This window comes from Conger conger, chromosome 4 (genome assembly GCF_963514075.1).
Source record: "Conger conger chromosome 4, fConCon1.1, whole genome shotgun sequence".
Taxonomy (NCBI): Eukaryota; Metazoa; Chordata; class Actinopteri; order Anguilliformes; family Congridae; genus Conger; species Conger conger.
This window is the reverse complement of record NC_083763.1, coordinates 11,172,468-11,189,555: the sequence shown is the minus strand read 5'-3', so window position 1 is coordinate 11,189,555 and position 17,088 is coordinate 11,172,468. Positions and strand designations below refer to the sequence as shown.

The following is a 17,088-nucleotide window of genomic DNA, read 5'->3' as shown; positions in this document are numbered from 1 at the left end:
TTATTGTTGGCTTGCTTCATTGATAATTCCACACGCAATGCGTATGGATGCATAACGTACCGGGCAGGACATTGAGTGTTTAGGAAGTTTGAATTTGAATTACTGGGAAAGACAAAATGTTCCGATACTGCAAGACCTGGGAGGTTTTCAGCTGGCAGTGAATTAGGTCAGGCAGGCAGGCATAACATCAGGAAGAGATTACGTTTAACGTAAGCCATTTTAATTTGTGTATGTAAACTAATGCAATGCTAGGAGAACTCGAAGGCACAGCTCCCAGTTCATGTATGGGCGGAGAGAATGATTCATTTGATTCTGCTTTTGCAGCATTCAGCTTTAGGTCCGACCTGAGCATGTCTCCCATTGGCAGTGACATGTGGCCTGGACCACATTCCACAGACATGAACAATTATTAAATTAGACCGGTTCAGAGCTCAAAATTATAACCAAACGTGCTGAAGGGATGGGCGCATCGTTCAAATATGCTTAAAGACCTGCATGTGTATACATAATGTAAGCTAAGTCAAATTGCAACTAAGTCATTCAACATGATTCGTCACATGGAAGGATGGAAAATGTTATAACTGTTCTTACCTACGCATGTTAGTCAGCATAAAACGGCCACGTGTCTTCAAAGGGATTCTATTAAACGGCGAGTTTCGCAGACGCAGATTAGCCGTCGTCGACTAAATTTAATTTGGAATTGAGATTCTCCCATGCAATAGTCAGTTCTGTTCAGGATTACGCTTGATCTTTTGTCTCTGAAACCGGCCCTGCATGTTCTAGTACAAACGTGATTCATGCCCGAATTCTTCAGTGTGCATTCCTGTTTTCTGATTTCCTCTCTGTGTGCACTTCTTCCTCTCAGTTTGAGTCTGCCGGTGGCAGGGCATTGTGGGTCCTGGGCATTCCTTCCCCCGGTGAAACCTGGAAGGCAGCAGCCTGTAGAACTGGAAAACTAACCACGCCGGGCTTAGCAAACTGGCTAGTTCAGTAACCTCGATACCAATAGATCTGACAAGAAATGCATTCAAGAAAAACTGCCCATGAAGAAGCATGTACATGGGTATGTATCTGTGGTTGGCTGAGCTGAACCTGCTGTCTGCAGGCTTGGAGGCAGCGGTAGTCTTCCAGGCGTCACTGAAGGAAGGAAAGCACCATGCAGGTGTTTTTTAATGGGATTATGGGAATGCTTCATGTCAGCGGTCCTGACCTATAAAATGGGACTACTCTGAAGCAGTGCTGCATCAGCACATGTGCCAAGTGCATCTGCACGCACATCACATTTCCAATGGTTGCGGGACTGAGTTTGCTCGCCGTTGACACGGGTGGTCTGTGGAGTCGTCCTCCTAATTTTGAGTGCACTTATTGTGCTGGCCTTTGTTGGCTTTGAGGCCTTTGAGGCTCCTCTAACAGTCAGACGGCAGCATGTTCCGTAATGATCAGAGGCAGCCCTCCCTTTTGCTGAAAACGCTTTATTGAGAAGTGCTTCTCGTAAAAACTCACCCTCTGACTCACTCTGCTCATGGAGCTTTAACCCTTTAAGGTGTGACATCACAATTCTGTGATTAGCATGTTCTTAACCGAACATTCCAATGATGATGTAACAATCACTACTGGTGATTGAAAGTGAGGGGGTTCTGACTTAGAATTTTTAAAAACAAAACATTCCAAAAAAAAAAAAGCTCCGCAGGTTAACGGTTAACCTGCCGGTTGGAGGCGATCCTGTCTCCTTCCTTCTCTCCGGTGGTGCAAAGTGCACGCAGGGAATTGCACTTCTACAGAACGCCGGAGCAGGGAAGAGACCGGTCCGAAGAGGGCATCCCGTTCCTGTGTCACCCCAACTTGGAGCCCTATTTTCAGCCCCCCCCCCCTTTTCTGCCGGCAGACACGGAATATCCTCCCCTCCGGAAGACCATGAATACAGAGCTCTATACTAAGGTAGGGCGTGTGCACAAAGAATTTCTATCATCCCTCTCTATCGGCCCACTGGCCTTATTGTGTTACCTGTGCTGCTGTTTGAAAAAGTCCTACAGTCATAAAAGTTTAACAGGGACAATGCACATTACACTCTCAGAAATAAAGGTACGAAAAGTGCCTAAAAAAGTCCAAATGCTTACTGCTGGGGCGCTACCCTATAGGTACATAAAATTGCGGCCCTAGCCAGCAGTATATAATTGTACCTTTTTGCAGCTTGGAACATGTACTCATTTGTACCCAAATAGAGCATTACTGTTGTTTCAGGGTACATATGGGATATTCGATCCTTGAAGAACAAAGATGTACAGTACATCCGCTGTCACTACTAGTTAGTGTGTATTCCAACTTTTATGTGAATGTCAGCCAGGGAGGCTTATTTTCGCTTGTAGTCCCTGGGGTGCATGTCTTTGGACGGTGGGAGGAAACCGGAGTACCCAGGGAAAACCCACGCATATGCCAGGAAAACGGTTACGGCTCCCTTACTGCGAGGTGTTAACCACCCTGCTCCCAACCCTGACGGTTCTTTTGTGCTGGTCAACAGTTACCTGCAAATTAAAACAGCACCAAGAGAACGATAGGAGATACGATACGTGAAAGTATTCCCCAAAAAAACATTCTGGAAAAAATATAATGTCCATGGTTTTATTATTTCATCTGCGTCAGAATATTTTATGAGATTTAAAATATATATTTTATTATTATTTTTGCACAGGTCCCATCTCGGTGTAATTGTTTTAAAGACGTGTCTATAAATACATAAGACAGATGAAGGATAGCAGGTAGCTAGCTCACAGGTGCTGAATGCGTTTCTTTAGCGTTGCGTTTCCCGTCTTGTGATTAATCGCATGTTGCTCTTCCTCCCGGCGATAGCGGTTGGAGGCGGGGTCAGTGTTTGATGTGGTTTGGAACTGGGGGTATGGAGGATGAGAGGGCGCGACTTTAACGGTAAAGAGGAAGCACTCCGTCAGAGCGAACGAGACCGTCTCTCGTGATGGAGATAATGAGTAACCGGAGCCCTCAAGAGAGGCATGACTGACGTTAATTTTTAACGGGGGAGATGGGAGATTTCTGCTGAGACAGAAGGCCCCGGGCGGGGGGCGGGGCCTGCCGCCGCGCTGGGTATCTCGCAGCGGAGATGAGACGGTGAGGAGATACTTCAGAGTGCCTGCTCACCTGCTGTTGTGAGCATATGTGGCATATGTTGCGGTTTTGTCTGAAAACAATGCGCAGCTGGACGGCGTTGTGCGTCCAGCATTGGAATGAAGTGTATTTGTGCGGCGCTGAAAATCATCCTTTCTCCTTTCTCGAAAGTACAGAAAAAGTTTGAAGAAAATGAAGGAAATTCTTTCAGTATTATCAGATTTTGGGAGCAGAGGAGAGGCGTATATATTGCTTGTGTATTCACGTGTGTGTGTGTGTGTGTGTGTGTGTTGGGCATACATTTGTATATGTGCCTGTGTGCCAGATCCCTGATATGTCAGTGAATCCTGATGAGGGTTTTCACTATGTGTGTCCATCTGAATATTTTCTCTAACCCTGTGATAGTATGTGACACGGTGTTTGTGTGGGACCGTGTGTGTAAGAAAAATAGCGGCAGAATGAGAGAGGAGTGACAGCTGTGGCCCTGTGTTTGTGTGTGACGGAAGATGTGTGTGTGTGTGTGTGACAGAAGAGATTGATGTGTGTGTGTTTGTGTGTGACAGTAGATGTGTGTGTGTGTGTGTGACAGTAGATGTGTGTGTGTCTGTGTGTGTGTGTGACAGAAGAGATTGGTGTGTGTGTGTGTGTGTGTGTAACAGTAGATGTGTGTGTGTTTGTGTGCACAGGGTGCGAGTGTGTGGGTGCCAGACCCCGAGACAGTGTGGGCGTCGGCCAGCCTCCTGCAGGACTTCAGCCCGGGTGACGGACAGCTCCTGCTGCAGCTCAGCGATGGCAGGGTGACCGACACCGACCAGTTACTCTGCTGCCACAGGGTCCCCACTTTCACTGCTGAACCCCCACTTTCACTACTGAACCCCCTCTTTCACTACTGAACCCCCACTTTCACTGCTGAACCCCCACTTTCACTACTGAACCCCCACTTTCACTACTGAACCCCCACTTTCACTGCTGAACCCCCACTTTCACTACTGAACCCCCACTTTCACTACTGAACCCCCACTTTCACTACTGAACCCCCACTTTCACTACTGAACCCCCACTTTCACTGCTGAACCCCCACTTTCACTACTGAACCCCCACTTTCACTACTGAACCCCCACTTTCACTACTGAACCCCCACTTTCACTGCTGAACCCCCACTTTCACTACTGAACCCCCACTTTCACTACTGAACCCCCACTTTCACGACTGAACCCCCACTTTCACTGCTGAACCCCCACTTTCACTACTGAACCCCCACTTTCACTACTGAACCCCCACTTTCACTGCTGAACCCCCACTTTCACTGCTGAACCCCCACTTTCACTGCAAGAATTGTCCACCTATGTCACCTTGTTCTGCTGACAAAACTCAATCAACAAGAACTTGTTTGTAATTCAACAATCAATTTTATAAATTTAAAACCCTCAAACAAACCTCAGTCTCCATTTTCACTGAGCCTGAACTGAATACATTCCCCATGTTTCCAATTCGTCCTGTAGGAGGTGCAGTACCCGCTGTCGCCCCCTGCTGGCCTCCCGCCGCTAGGGAACCCTGATATTTTGGAGGGGGAGAACGACCTGACTGCTCTCACCTTCCTCCATGAGCCAGCGGTCCTGCACAACCTGCGTGTGCGTTTCCTCGACTACAGCAGCATCTACACCTACTGTGGTGAGGGGGGCGGGGGTTTGGGAAACTGGGCCGCTGCCTGTAAGGGAACATCAGTGCGGTGTAGGGGTTAGAGCGACATGGCTCAGGCAGTAAGAGCAGTTGTCTGGCAATCGGAGGGTTGCCGGTTCGACCCCCCCGCCCGGGCTGTGTCGAAGTGTCCCTGAGCAAGACGCCTAACCCCTAAATGCTCCTGACGAGCTGGTTGGCGCCTTGCATGGCAGCCAATCGCCGTTGGCGTGTGAATGGGTGAATGAGAAGCATTAATTGTACAGCGCTTTGGATAAAGGCGCTATATAAATGCCAACCATTTACCATTTAGAGGCCTGGGTTTGCAGGCTGAAGTCCCTGGTGGAGCACTTTAACCCTTTCAATACCAAGCCCAATATGAAGTGGCTCCACCCAAATGCCAAGGGGGTTTGGCTTTGGTTGAGAAAGTTGAGAAAATTTAGTAGGGTTTTAATAGGGGCTCAAAACAAGAGTATAACAGTAATTTTGATTGGTTGAAAAGGTTAAAAGTGCCATATGGTACTCTTGTGACTGAAAGGGTTAACTGTTCCCTTGGTCACAGTGCTTAACCGGTTGCTCCAGTTGAATAAAACTTGATAGTGTGTAAAAATATCAGCTGTGTAAATCACTGTGGATGTTTCTTACTTCTGCTGAGTAAATGCATTTAATCCTTTATGGTTTCAGATCAGAAAATATGTGATTAGAATGCTCTTAATCTTAACTGAACATTGGAATGCTGATGCAACATTCCACTACTGGTGACTGAAAGCAATGGAGTTCTAGAACACTGACTTAGAATGTTGAAAATAATCTACTCTTCAAAGGGTTAAAAAGGTAAAAATAAAAAAAAAGAAGTGTTGAGGGATGAAAATGTTTTAGCCTCTGTCATTTTTCAAAAAACTTGCTTTCGACAAGCATGCCAAGTGAAAAAGGCAACATCATTTACCAGCCAATAAATTTTCATAACATTTCCTCTAATGTGGTGGCCCTACCTTTGCGTGCTTCGTATTTGAATAACAAAAAAACTATTTCACTGGTACAAAACAGTGTGTTATTGACCGCGGTTCTCCTGAAGAATCTGAGCAAACATTAACCACGGAACAGAGCCTGAAGGTCTTCTCGAACCCCTGGAAGTCTGTTTGAGCAGCCTGTGTGGAGCCGTGCGTCCTGCGCTGATAATATGCCCCTTTATCTCAGCTCTGAGGCAGACGCCTAATGAACTATGGTGACCTGCATTTTGTCAAACGTTATGCAGGCTTTCTCTCATAGTGTGATCCCTGCTGGTTTACACATCCTGGTCCTTAAACCCAGTAAGGTGTGAGGCCACAAACATGATCGGAATGTTTTTAATTCTGAAATGTTCTAATGCTGATGTCACAATCACTACTCGTAATTGTAAGCAAAGGAGTTCTAGAACACTGACTTAGAATGTTGAAGAAAAAAGTTTTGCTGCACGGTATGTGCATTGTTCGCAGTAAATTAGCAACAATTTCAACAGAGGTGCTGAGAAAGCAACAGTCAAAAGCCCGAATGAGCTCTCCTATGCCATTGGTACTAAGGGAGAATTTGTTTATCACAACAGAGAATCCAAACACCGGCACCTCTCTAAAGTCACATGTATTAATACCCAAAACAGTGTTTGTGTTACTACTTTTGCGCTAGCTTCAACACATTTCCTGTCAAAGTTGCTGCTTTTCTGCTACAAATATACAACTTATGTGTTACAAAGGGAGTCTTTTTAACACAGACTGTGATGAAGGCAAAAAACGCGTTGCCCTTAACTAGACTTGGAGGCGCGATAAACGATGACGTGCTACGTGTCGTTTTTAACACGTCTATTTTGAGCGAGACCCAGCCTAAACGACACGTGCCTGTTGGGGGTGTTCACAGGGATTGTGCTCGTGGCCCTCAACCCGTACGAGCAGCTTCCCATCTACGGCGAGGAGGTGATCGATGCCTACAGCGGGCAGGACATGGCCGACATGGAGCCCCACATCTTCTCTGTGGCGGAGGAGGCCTACCGGACCATGATAAGGTCGGGGGGTCAAACGCGCCTTTAGGTGCATCAGCATCTTTGCTTCTGTGGGTCAAAGGTCATTGTGTGCACAGACCTGGGTCGAATAATGATTTGGGACGCCTATAACGTTCCTACAGGTGACTGAAAATGTAAAAATACGATGTCTATTTTCTCAAATATTTACAGATGATTTTTTTTTCCATAATATGAATTGGATGTTTTTGTTTACAGTAGAGGATGCTCTGCTTTCTGCAGGAGTGTTCTGCCAACATCTCAGGAATATTTCACATACTTTTTTTTATTTGACCCAGGTACAATTGTGCAACTGTAAAACATTGCTTTGCATTGTAGTGTAGAAGATGGGCAGGCTCCAAGGTTGGGTTCACCTCTCCTCATCTGCCACATATGTGCGACGTCTGTAACCGACGTGGCTCGAAACTGACATTTGAAGGAGCCAGGGACATTCCATTCGCATAGTTCACATTCTCGGTTTCCCCTGTCTTCACTTCCTTTTCTCGCCTCTTTTTCTGGCCTCTCCCGATTGGCGGAGCGAGGAGCAGGAAAAGGAGCAAGGAAAGCAATAAGGAGGTGAAAAATAAGCGATTGGAAATAAGCTCTTGATGTTTTGACGGGGGCGGCACGGATGGCGCAGTGGGTAGCACTGCCGCCTCACAGCAAGGAGGTCCTGGGTTCGAATCCCCGTCGGCCCGGGCCTCTCTGTGCGGAGTTTGCATGTTCTCCCCGTGTGCGTGTGGGTTTCCTCCAGGTACTCCGGTTTCCTCACACAGTCCAAAGACATGCAGGTTAGGCTGATTGGAGAGTCTAAATTGCCCGTAGGTATGAGTGTGTGAGTGAATGGTGTGTGTGCCCTGCGATGGACTGGCGACCTGTCCAGGGTGTATTCCTGCCTTTCGCCCAATGTATGCTGGGATAGGCTCCAGCCCCCCTGCGACCCTGTTCAGGATAAGCGGGTTCAGATAATGGATGGATGGATGTTTTGACGGTGCGTCCAGGGAGCAGAAGAACCAGTCCATCATCATCAGCGGGGAGTCGGGATCGGGGAAGACCGTCTCGGCCAAGTTCACCATGCGTTACTTCGCCGTGGTGGGGGGCGCCGCCCAGCAGACCTGCGTGGAGGAGCGAGTGCTGGCGTCCAATCCCATCATGGAGGTACGCAGAGCTGGGAGGGGGGGAAAACTACAAAATACCAACCCGGGAAATGTATCTATAAACTACAATCAAAATGGCGGTGGATAGTGTATACGCATGAAAGTATATATGCATGTCAATTACAGGTACTTTAAATGCTGCCATTAGCTGTGCATGCTGAAGGCACTAGTTGTCACTTTTTTGCATTATAATTGAGAGGATGGTTACATTTTGTTCATTAAAAAAAAAATTGAATTATTGCAAAATGTTCAATGTCTTTGTAGAAAAAATGGCTGATGAATGACTCTTTTGAGTGTAAGTTTCTGTGTGATGTAATATTAACTCCAGGCTATCGGGAATGCTAAGACGACCCGGAATGACAATAGCAGCCGCTTCGGAAAGTATATTGAGATTGGCTTTGGGCGTCACGGTGACATCATCGGGGCGAACATGAGGACCTACCTGTTGGAGAAATCCCGTGTCGTCTTCCAGGTGCCCGATTGTAAATAATATCTCATGTGCTGTAAGTGACCAGTCGGCAGATCTAAATGCTCTTATGCACTCAACGTAGGGCATTTATCCTAACCTAATGTGTGTAGATCAGGGCTACCCAACCCTCTTCCTGAAGATCTACACAGCAAAAACCAGAAAATAAGTCATTCTGATGTATTTCTGGTGTAAGTATTTTAGACTTATATTATTTCTATGACTTTTTTGTTAAATAAAACATTCTTCATGAGGTGAGAGAATTTGACTCATTTCAAGATTTGCCAATGGAGTAAGAAAATCTAACTTGTGAAACAAGCAGTCACTTAAAATACACTCATACTTTCTTCTCCAGAGAAACAAATAAGATTTAACATCTCATTACAAGACAAGAATAAATTTTTTCTGTGTACCATCCTGTAGCTTCTCACGCCAACCCTAACAAAGCACACCTCTTCCCACAGCTAGAGATCTGGGGGAGCTGCTAATTAGCAGAATGAGCCGTTCCAAATTAAGGATGAAATGAAAACATTCAGGACTGAAGATCTCCAGGAACAGGGCTGGGCAGCCTGTCATAGATCATGCTGTCATAGTGTTTGTAATGACCTGTATCTCAGTATTGATATTCCGTTAGATACCTCCAGCATTGCGCTCCCTGCCATGGATATTCTGAGTTCAGCGTATTGTGAGCTGCATGATTGAGTTCTGGCTGGTGATGCCTCTCCTTGCCCAGGCCCCAGAGGAGAGGAATTATCATATCTTCTATCAGCTGTGCGCTGGCAGAGACCTGCCGGAAATGAGAATCCTCAAGCTGGGTGAGACTGAGATCCTTATCTGACCTCTTAATGAACAGACCTGCAGCCCCAGCACTGCAAGAGACTTACTGACACAGACGGGGTGGTCAGTAATCATGTGTGTGTAGACTTACTGACATGCGCAGGGTGGTCAGTAATAATGTATGTGCACTGCGAGAGACTGACTGACACAGACAGGGTGGTCAGTAATCACGTGTATACAGATTGACTGACATGCAGGGTGGTCAGTTATGATGTATGTGCACTGCTAGAGACACAGACAGGGTGGTCAGTAATCACGTATGTGTCGACTTACTGACTCTGACAGCGTGGTCAGTAATCACATGTGTGCAGACTTACTGACAAATGCAGGGTGGTCAGTAATCATGTATGTCCAGACTTACTGACATATTCAGGGTGGACAGTAACCACGTGCGTACAGACTGACTGATACAGACAGGGTGGTCAGTAATGATTCTGTGTGTACACTGACTGCAGATCTTCGTTGAACCCCTCACCGAATAGAAGGGAACCAATGTCCGCTGGTTTACCCGAGAAACAGCCGCATTGTTTTGTTTTTCTGTTCGCTGGCGGACATTACAGACGCGGCCGAGCAGTTCCGCTACACTAACCAGGGCCGGGAGACGAGGATTCCGGGCACAGACGACACGGCCGACCTGGAACGCACGCGCCACGCGCTCACCGTCCTGGGTGAGACGCCGCGCGGACGTGTATACGCACACGCTACAGCATTGCATTGCATTACATTACATTACACTTATTTACCTGACACTTTCATACAAAGCGTCTTACAGTTGATTAGGCTAAGCAGGAGTCAATCCCCCCTGGAGCGATGTGGGGCTCCATTACATTGCTGTTATTTAGCTGACACTTTTATCCGAAGTGTCTTACAGTTGATTAGGCTAAGCAGGGGTCAGTCCCCCCTGGAGCAATGTGTGGCTCCATCACAATACAGTGATTTAGCTGACACTTTTATACAAAGTGACTTGTTGTTGGGGTTAAGGGCCTTGCTCAAGGGCCCATCAGCTGAACTTATTTTGGCTACGCTGGGATATGAACCAACCTTCCAGGTCCCAGTCAAGCACCTTAGCCGCCAGGCTACAGGCTGCCCCCAGCAGATCGCACCCACGCTGGGTTTATCTGAAGTGCTCTGTTACCCCCCCTCCCGCAGGTGTGGGGGCTGACCAGCAGATGGAGCTGTTCCGGATCCTGGCGGCCGTCCTGCACCTTGGGAACGTCAGCATCCAGGCCAGCGGGAGAGGGGGCGACCGGAGCTTCATCGACGTAAGGGAGCAAACGCTGTGTGACTGTACACTTCTCCCGTGGTCCTGAGGGGCAGTGCCCCCCCCATGAGCCTCTACCAGAGAGAAACAATAGAGAGATCCAACCTGGAGGCTAAATTGCTCCGTGCTTAAATGTGCTTTTCTTCCCTTTCTTTTTTTACAATGGGTCCCTGTGGGAAAGTTTCTCATGATAAGCTGTTGATCCCTGCTTTCTGAGTCCTTATTGGGGTTGCATGAGTCGTTGGATGGCCTAGATTGTTTGGTATGAAACCCACAACAGCTGTTTATTCTTCAGTCCATGATCCAGTTTTGGGAGGGTTCCGGGCTTTACTTTGTGAACTTCAGTAATCCATATCCATTGTGATATACCCCCCTGGTGTTAAAGGCGTTGAGTATTAAAAATAATTACCCAGCTCTGCTGCCTTTGGTCCACTCTACCGGTCTTTCTGCCTGCTGTTCCCCCCGGTGGCCAGAAGAGGGCGGTGTGGCGCACACGGGTCCCTGACCCTGACCCGGCCCTGTGTTGTCGCAGGCGGAGGACCGGGCCCTGGCGGTGTTCTGCAGGCTGCTGGGCGTGGAGCGGGGCCAGATGGCGCACTGGCTGTGTCACCGGCGGCTGGCCGTGGGGGCGGAGGTCCTGGTCAAGCCCGTGTCGGGGCAGCAGGCAGCGGAGGCCCGAGACGCCCTGGCCAAGAGCGTGTACGGCCAGCTGTTCGCCTGGGTCGTCCGGAGGCTCAACACCGCGCTCCGCGCGCAGAGGGAGCGGCCCCGGTCCTTCATCGGAGTCCTCGACATCTACGGGTCCGTGGCCGAGCCTGAAGCGCTCATTCATCCCTGCAGAAAATACCGGTTTAAACCGGCTTAAACCGGTCAATCTGGTTTTCAACACTTTTTACCGGCTGACCAGCCTATATAGTCGGCTAGTCCACCAGTTTGACCGCCAGGTTACTCTACCAGTGTAACCTGCTTTGACCAGCCACAGACCAGTTACATGCTACCGAGACAGCAAGCGACTCCGGGTCGGATATCCCCCGATTCTGGCCCGAAGTCAGCCAGTACCGGCTAAGATCCGGTCCGGAGTCACTTGCTTGAAAACACACCTTAAACCATCTTTTTAAATGTAAAGATTGTCTGAGGGTATGCCCTTCGTATATTAGCGCGATGGGGACTTACGTTTAAACCTGTGAGCCGTGTGGATTTAGCAGAAGCTGCAGACGGCTGTTCTCTCACCTCTCACCTCCTCCCTCAGGTTTGAGACATTTGACAGGAACAGCTTTGAGCAGTTCTGCATAAACTACGCCAACGAGAAACTGCAGCAGCAGTTTAACCTGGTGAGTGACAGGCTGCAAGAATGAACTATACTCTTTTTTTCACATGGGCATAGTACTTCTGGTTCTCTTTTCTGGCTGATGGTCCGTAGTCCAAAAATGTCGCTGATTGGGCAGAGATTACACCATGGTGCATCGGGTTTAAATCAAGGAGGCACAGAGGAGACAATGGGGATGTGGGATATGGAGGGCAAGGCAGAGAGGAGAGGAAGGGAGAGAGAGAGAAGGAGGAGGGAGGGTGAGAAGGGGGAGGAAGAGAGAGATATTAGAGGGATGGAAGGAATGAAAACCAGCAGCGCTAATGGTCCCGAGGGCCAGATTAGAGTCTCCCTGCCCTATACTGTACAGGCATGAGGATGGATCATATTTATTTCTTGTTTCCCATCTCTGGTGGGCTGTTCTGATTCTCATAACCTCCCTTTACGTCTAGCTCTGTCTCTTTCCTCCTCCCCGCCCCCCTCCCTCCCTGCAGCACGTGTTCCAGTTGGAGCAGGAGGAGTACGAGAGGGAGGGCCTGCCCTGGAGCCGGATAGAGTTCAGCGATAACCAGCCCTGCATCGCTCTGATCGAGGGGGCGCTGGGGCTGCTGGACCTGCTGGATGAGGAGTGCAGGGTGTGCTACACACACTCACACACACACGTACATACACACTCACACATACACACACACACACACACACAAACACACATACACTCACACACACACGCTCACACACTCACACATACATTACATTACATTATTGGCATTTGGCAGACGCTCTTATCCAGAGCGACGTACAGTTGATTAGACTAAGCAGGAGACAATCCTCCCCTGGAGCATTGCGTGGTTATGGGCCTTGCTCAAGGGCCCAACGGCTGTGCGGATGTTATTGTGGCTACACCGGGATTAGAACCACCGACCTTGCGCGTCCCAGTCATTTACCTTAACCACTACGCTACAGGCCACATACATACATACATACACACACACACACACAAACACACATACACTCACACACACACGCTCACACACTCACACACACACACACACACACACACACACACTCACACACTCACACACACACACACACACACACACACACACACTCACATACACACGTACATACACACACTCACATACATACACACACACACACACGCATGCACATACACATGCACACACACACACACATACACACACACTCACATACACACATACATACACACAAACACACACACTCACACTCCCATACACACACACACACACACACACCCCTGGGGCGTCTGCACCTGCACAGGGTTGGGGCTGGCGTCCTCACAAGTAATTTGTCCTCTGTTGTATATACATTCTCTCACACACACACACACACACACACACTCATATACACACTCATATACACATACACACACATACACACACATATGCGCCGGTTTATGGAATGAAGTATTTCACCTTGCTCAAGGGTACAACTGCCTGAGTGGATATAAAAGGATCCAGCTGTTTAAACGGATGCTATGTAAAAAAGGTCACTCTGGATAAGAGCATCTCCTAAATATCTATAACATAATATATGGTATAAGTGTACAACTATGTACAGTATTCGTCGTATATTAAGTGAATATGTAAGTGAGTATTCAGTGTGCAAGTATTCATCTCAAACTAAGGATATATCCTTAAACATATATCTAGGTTTGTTGTCCCTGTAATAATTATGCACTTTTTAATAATTTACTGTGAACTGCAATGTGAAAGGTCAAAGGTAATGTGAATGGAATGACAGATGCCCCTATGGACCTGCATGTCAATTAATCTGTGCTGTTGCCTGATAACAGTGACCTGACCCTTCCTGACCCCTGACCCCTGCAGACCCCTCCTCTCTGACCCCCTCTGATTCTCTACCTGACAGATGCCGAAAGGCTCAGATGAAAGCTGGGCCCGGAAACTGTACGACCAGCACCAGAACCACAGCCCCAATCCCCACTTCAGCAAACCACGCATGTCCAACACAGGATTCATCATCCGACACTTTGCTGACATGGTGTGTGTGTGTGTGTGTGTGCATGTGCATGGGTGTGCGTGTATTTTTGTCAATGTGTATATGTGTGTGTGTGTGTGTTGCGCGCATGTGTGTGTTGGTGCATGTGTGTGTGTGTGTGCATGTGTGCTTGGATGTGTGCACGTTTCTGCATGTGTATGTGCGTGTGTGTACATACACAGACTCTCCAGAAAACATCACAATGATATAACATTGACAAAACATTTAAGTAACATTGTGACAACATTTTGTGTTGGCTGGGATTCTCACTCCTCTCCGTTCGCACACCGTTTAGGTTCAGTACGAGTGTGACGGGTTTCTGGATAAGAACCGGGACACAGTGTTTGAGGAGCCAATCAATATCTTACGAGCGAGCCAGGTACCTTTCACACCCCCCCTCCACCAAAGCATCTCAGCGCTTTTGTGCAATGGCTTCTCATAATGTCAGTAATATAAGTAACATTTTATATTCCTTACCTCTGGAAGTAGCTTCCCTGCAAACCTGAGGCTAGGGCTATGCCATGATTCATAGTTTTTTTTTTGCACATGGTATTTTTCTATTTAGGTGTTTTGGAAACTGCTGTTTACCAGCACAGTCACAACGCACAACGCACCGGTCATCCGTAATCTGCCGTCTCCCCCTCTCTCCCTCAGTCAGAACTGGTGGCTGAGCTCTTTCAGCAGGAGCCAGCAGGGGGCGCCCTCTCCCAGGCCAGTGTGCCGAACGGCAGCCTGCGCTCTGGGAAGAGAGCCCACAGAGAGCACAAGCTGACCGTGGGCTTTCAGGTGAGCTCCCTCCGGTGGTCACTTGTTGCAACTACACGGATGACGACTTGAACTTGTCCATTTGTAGTGTGATGAAGACTGTTTCTCACACATGTCCGTCTGTCCCGCCGTGGGTCCGCAGTTCCGCCAGTCCCTGCAGCTGCTGATGGAAACCCTGAACTCCACCACTCCTCACTACGTACGCTGTATCAAACCCAACGACCTCAAACAGCCTTTCCTGTGAGTCTGTAAGACAGTGTGTGTGTCTGTGTGTGTGTGTGTGTTGTGTGTGTGTGTGTGTGTGGCTAAGTTACATGACTGGGACCTGGAAGGTTGGTAGTTTCGAGCCCTGGTGTAGCCACAATAAGATATGCACAGCACACCTTGAGCAAGGCCCCTAACCCCACATTGCTCCAGGGGGATTCTCCCCTGCTTTGTCTAATCAACTGTAAGTCACTTTGGATAGAAAAAAGCTTCAGCTAACAAGTGTAATGCAATGTAATGTACTGTGTGTGTGTGTGTGTGTGTGTGTGTGTGTATGTGTGCCTGCATGTATGTGTGCTGTATGTTCCTCTCCAGGTTTGACCCTAAGCGGGCGGTGCAGCAGCTGAGGGCGTGTGGAGTGCTGGAGACCATCCGGATCAGTGCTGCCGGATACCCGTCCAGGTCAACACGAAACATTCCTGCAGCTTCTCCCTTCCCCTTCTCCTCTCCCTTGCCTTCTCATTGTGGCAGATGATCTATCATTTCTATTTTGCATGCCCATTGCATAAAGCACTGAAAGTTTGGCACCTGTCAGAATTTCCCACAGAGATAACTACAATGACCACAATCCTTCACAAACATCAACTTCCCTACCACCTGACCCTGTAAACCCACAGGATTCATTAAACATTGTGCTGTACATGAAACGACACCCAAACAGGACTTTACCAGTGTCCACTGTTACTGTATACATGACCGTTTACCTGCTATATTGCCCTCATTTCTCACTCTGGGCTCCAGGTGGACGTACACGGAGTTCTTTAACCGGTACCGGGTGTTGCTGCGGGGGTCATGTGACCCGGAGGAGCTGGAGGCCAGCTGTCAGCGGGCTCTGACCGCGCTCATTGCCGACCCGGAGCAGTACTGCTTGGGCAGGACCAAGGTGTTCTTCCGGGCGGGGCAGGTGGCTCTGCTGGAGAAGCTGAGGGCGGAAAGGCTGTGGTGGGCCGGGGCGGTGGTGCAGAGCTGGGTTCGGGGCTGGCTGGCCCGGGTGTGGTACCGCAGGCTCCGCAGGGCCGCCCTCACCCTGCAGAGGTACACCAGAGGAGGCCTGGCCCGCAGGTGAGTGTGTGTGTGTGTGTGTGTGTGAGCCTTTGTGTTTGTGTGTGCCTTCGTTTGTGTGTGTGTGGCTGTGTGTGCATGTGCGTGAGTGTGTGTGTCCTTATTTCTGTGCATGCGTGTGTATGTGTGTGTATGTCTGTCTGTGTGTGTGTGTGTGTGTGTGTGAGCCTTTTGTGTGTGTGTGTGTGTGTTGTACTCAAGGGTACAGGAAGACCTCATCCATCTTCAGCAGCTGTTTACATCACAGCCCGTATTAAGTGGGAAACGTGGATCCTGGTGCCCGGCCTACATGCAGACACATACAGAACATGTCAGAGGCCTGCAAATTACACTGAAAATAAGTCCCGGTTATTTTTAACATTAATTTATCATCTGTAGCAAATGTTTACTTTTTATATTGCTCCAGATACGTAGTTGCTGCAGTATATTGCTGAAGTTCCGTTACACACACGGTCGCAGGTGTGCCGTTGTCGTGGTGATGACCTGTTGCTCTGGGTCACAGGGCGGCACACGCCCTGCGCTGCACGCGGGCGGCGCTGGTGATTCAGAAGACGTGCCGCATGCTGGCCGTCAGACAGATGTACCTGCTGATCCGCCAAGCCACCGTCACCATACAAGCCTTCACGCGCGGCACCCTGGCTCGCCGTGCCTACCGACAGGTGAGGGGGGGTCCAGGTGAGGGGGGCCCACGTGAGGGGGGGGTCCAGGCGAGGGGGGTCCAGGTGAGGGGGGGGTCCAGGCGAGGGGGGTCCAGGTGAGGGGGGGCCAGGTGAGGGGGGCCCACATGAGGGGGGGGTCCAGGTGAGGGGGGCCCACGTGAGGGGGGGGTCCAGGCGAGGGGGGTCCAGGTGAGGGGGGGCCAGGTGAGGGGGGCCCACATGAGGGGGGGGTCCAGGTGAGGGGGGCCCACATGAGGGGGGGGTCCAGGCGAGGGGGGTCCAGGTGAGGGGGGGGGTCCAGGTGAGGGTGGGTCCAGGTCAGGGGGGTCCAGGTGAGGGGGGGCCAGGTGAGAGAGGGCCAGGTGAGGGGGGGACCAGGTGAGGGGGGACCAGGTGAGGGGGGGTCCAGGTGAGGGGGGGGCCAGGTGAGGGGGGACCAGGTGAGGGGGGC

General features: G+C 49.4%; 1 protein-coding gene across 1 annotated transcript in view; it reads left to right on the top strand.

Annotated features, from left to right (window-relative positions):
* Positions 1-1,914: 1,914 nt before the first annotated feature.
* si:dkey-110c1.10 (unconventional myosin-Vb) overlaps positions 1,915-17,088 on the top strand; it is a 29,097-nt gene continuing 13,923 nt past the window's right edge. Inside the window, exons 1-19 of the mRNA XM_061237839.1 lie at positions 1,915-1,938; positions 3,804-3,914; positions 4,620-4,788; positions 6,685-6,829; positions 7,825-7,981; positions 8,309-8,452; positions 9,180-9,261; positions 9,844-9,951; positions 10,433-10,545; positions 11,077-11,345; positions 11,794-11,875; positions 12,345-12,485; positions 13,759-13,890; positions 14,183-14,266; positions 14,542-14,673; positions 14,795-14,892; positions 15,232-15,318; positions 15,658-15,978; positions 16,481-16,637. Coding sequence (XP_061093823.1) covers positions 1,915-1,938; positions 3,804-3,914; positions 4,620-4,788; positions 6,685-6,829; positions 7,825-7,981; positions 8,309-8,452; positions 9,180-9,261; positions 9,844-9,951; positions 10,433-10,545; positions 11,077-11,345; positions 11,794-11,875; positions 12,345-12,485; positions 13,759-13,890; positions 14,183-14,266; positions 14,542-14,673; positions 14,795-14,892; positions 15,232-15,318; positions 15,658-15,978; positions 16,481-16,637 — 2,556 coding nt within the window. The remainder of the gene's footprint in view (positions 1,939-3,803; positions 3,915-4,619; positions 4,789-6,684; positions 6,830-7,824; positions 7,982-8,308; positions 8,453-9,179; positions 9,262-9,843; positions 9,952-10,432; positions 10,546-11,076; positions 11,346-11,793; positions 11,876-12,344; positions 12,486-13,758; positions 13,891-14,182; positions 14,267-14,541; positions 14,674-14,794; positions 14,893-15,231; positions 15,319-15,657; positions 15,979-16,480; positions 16,638-17,088) is intronic.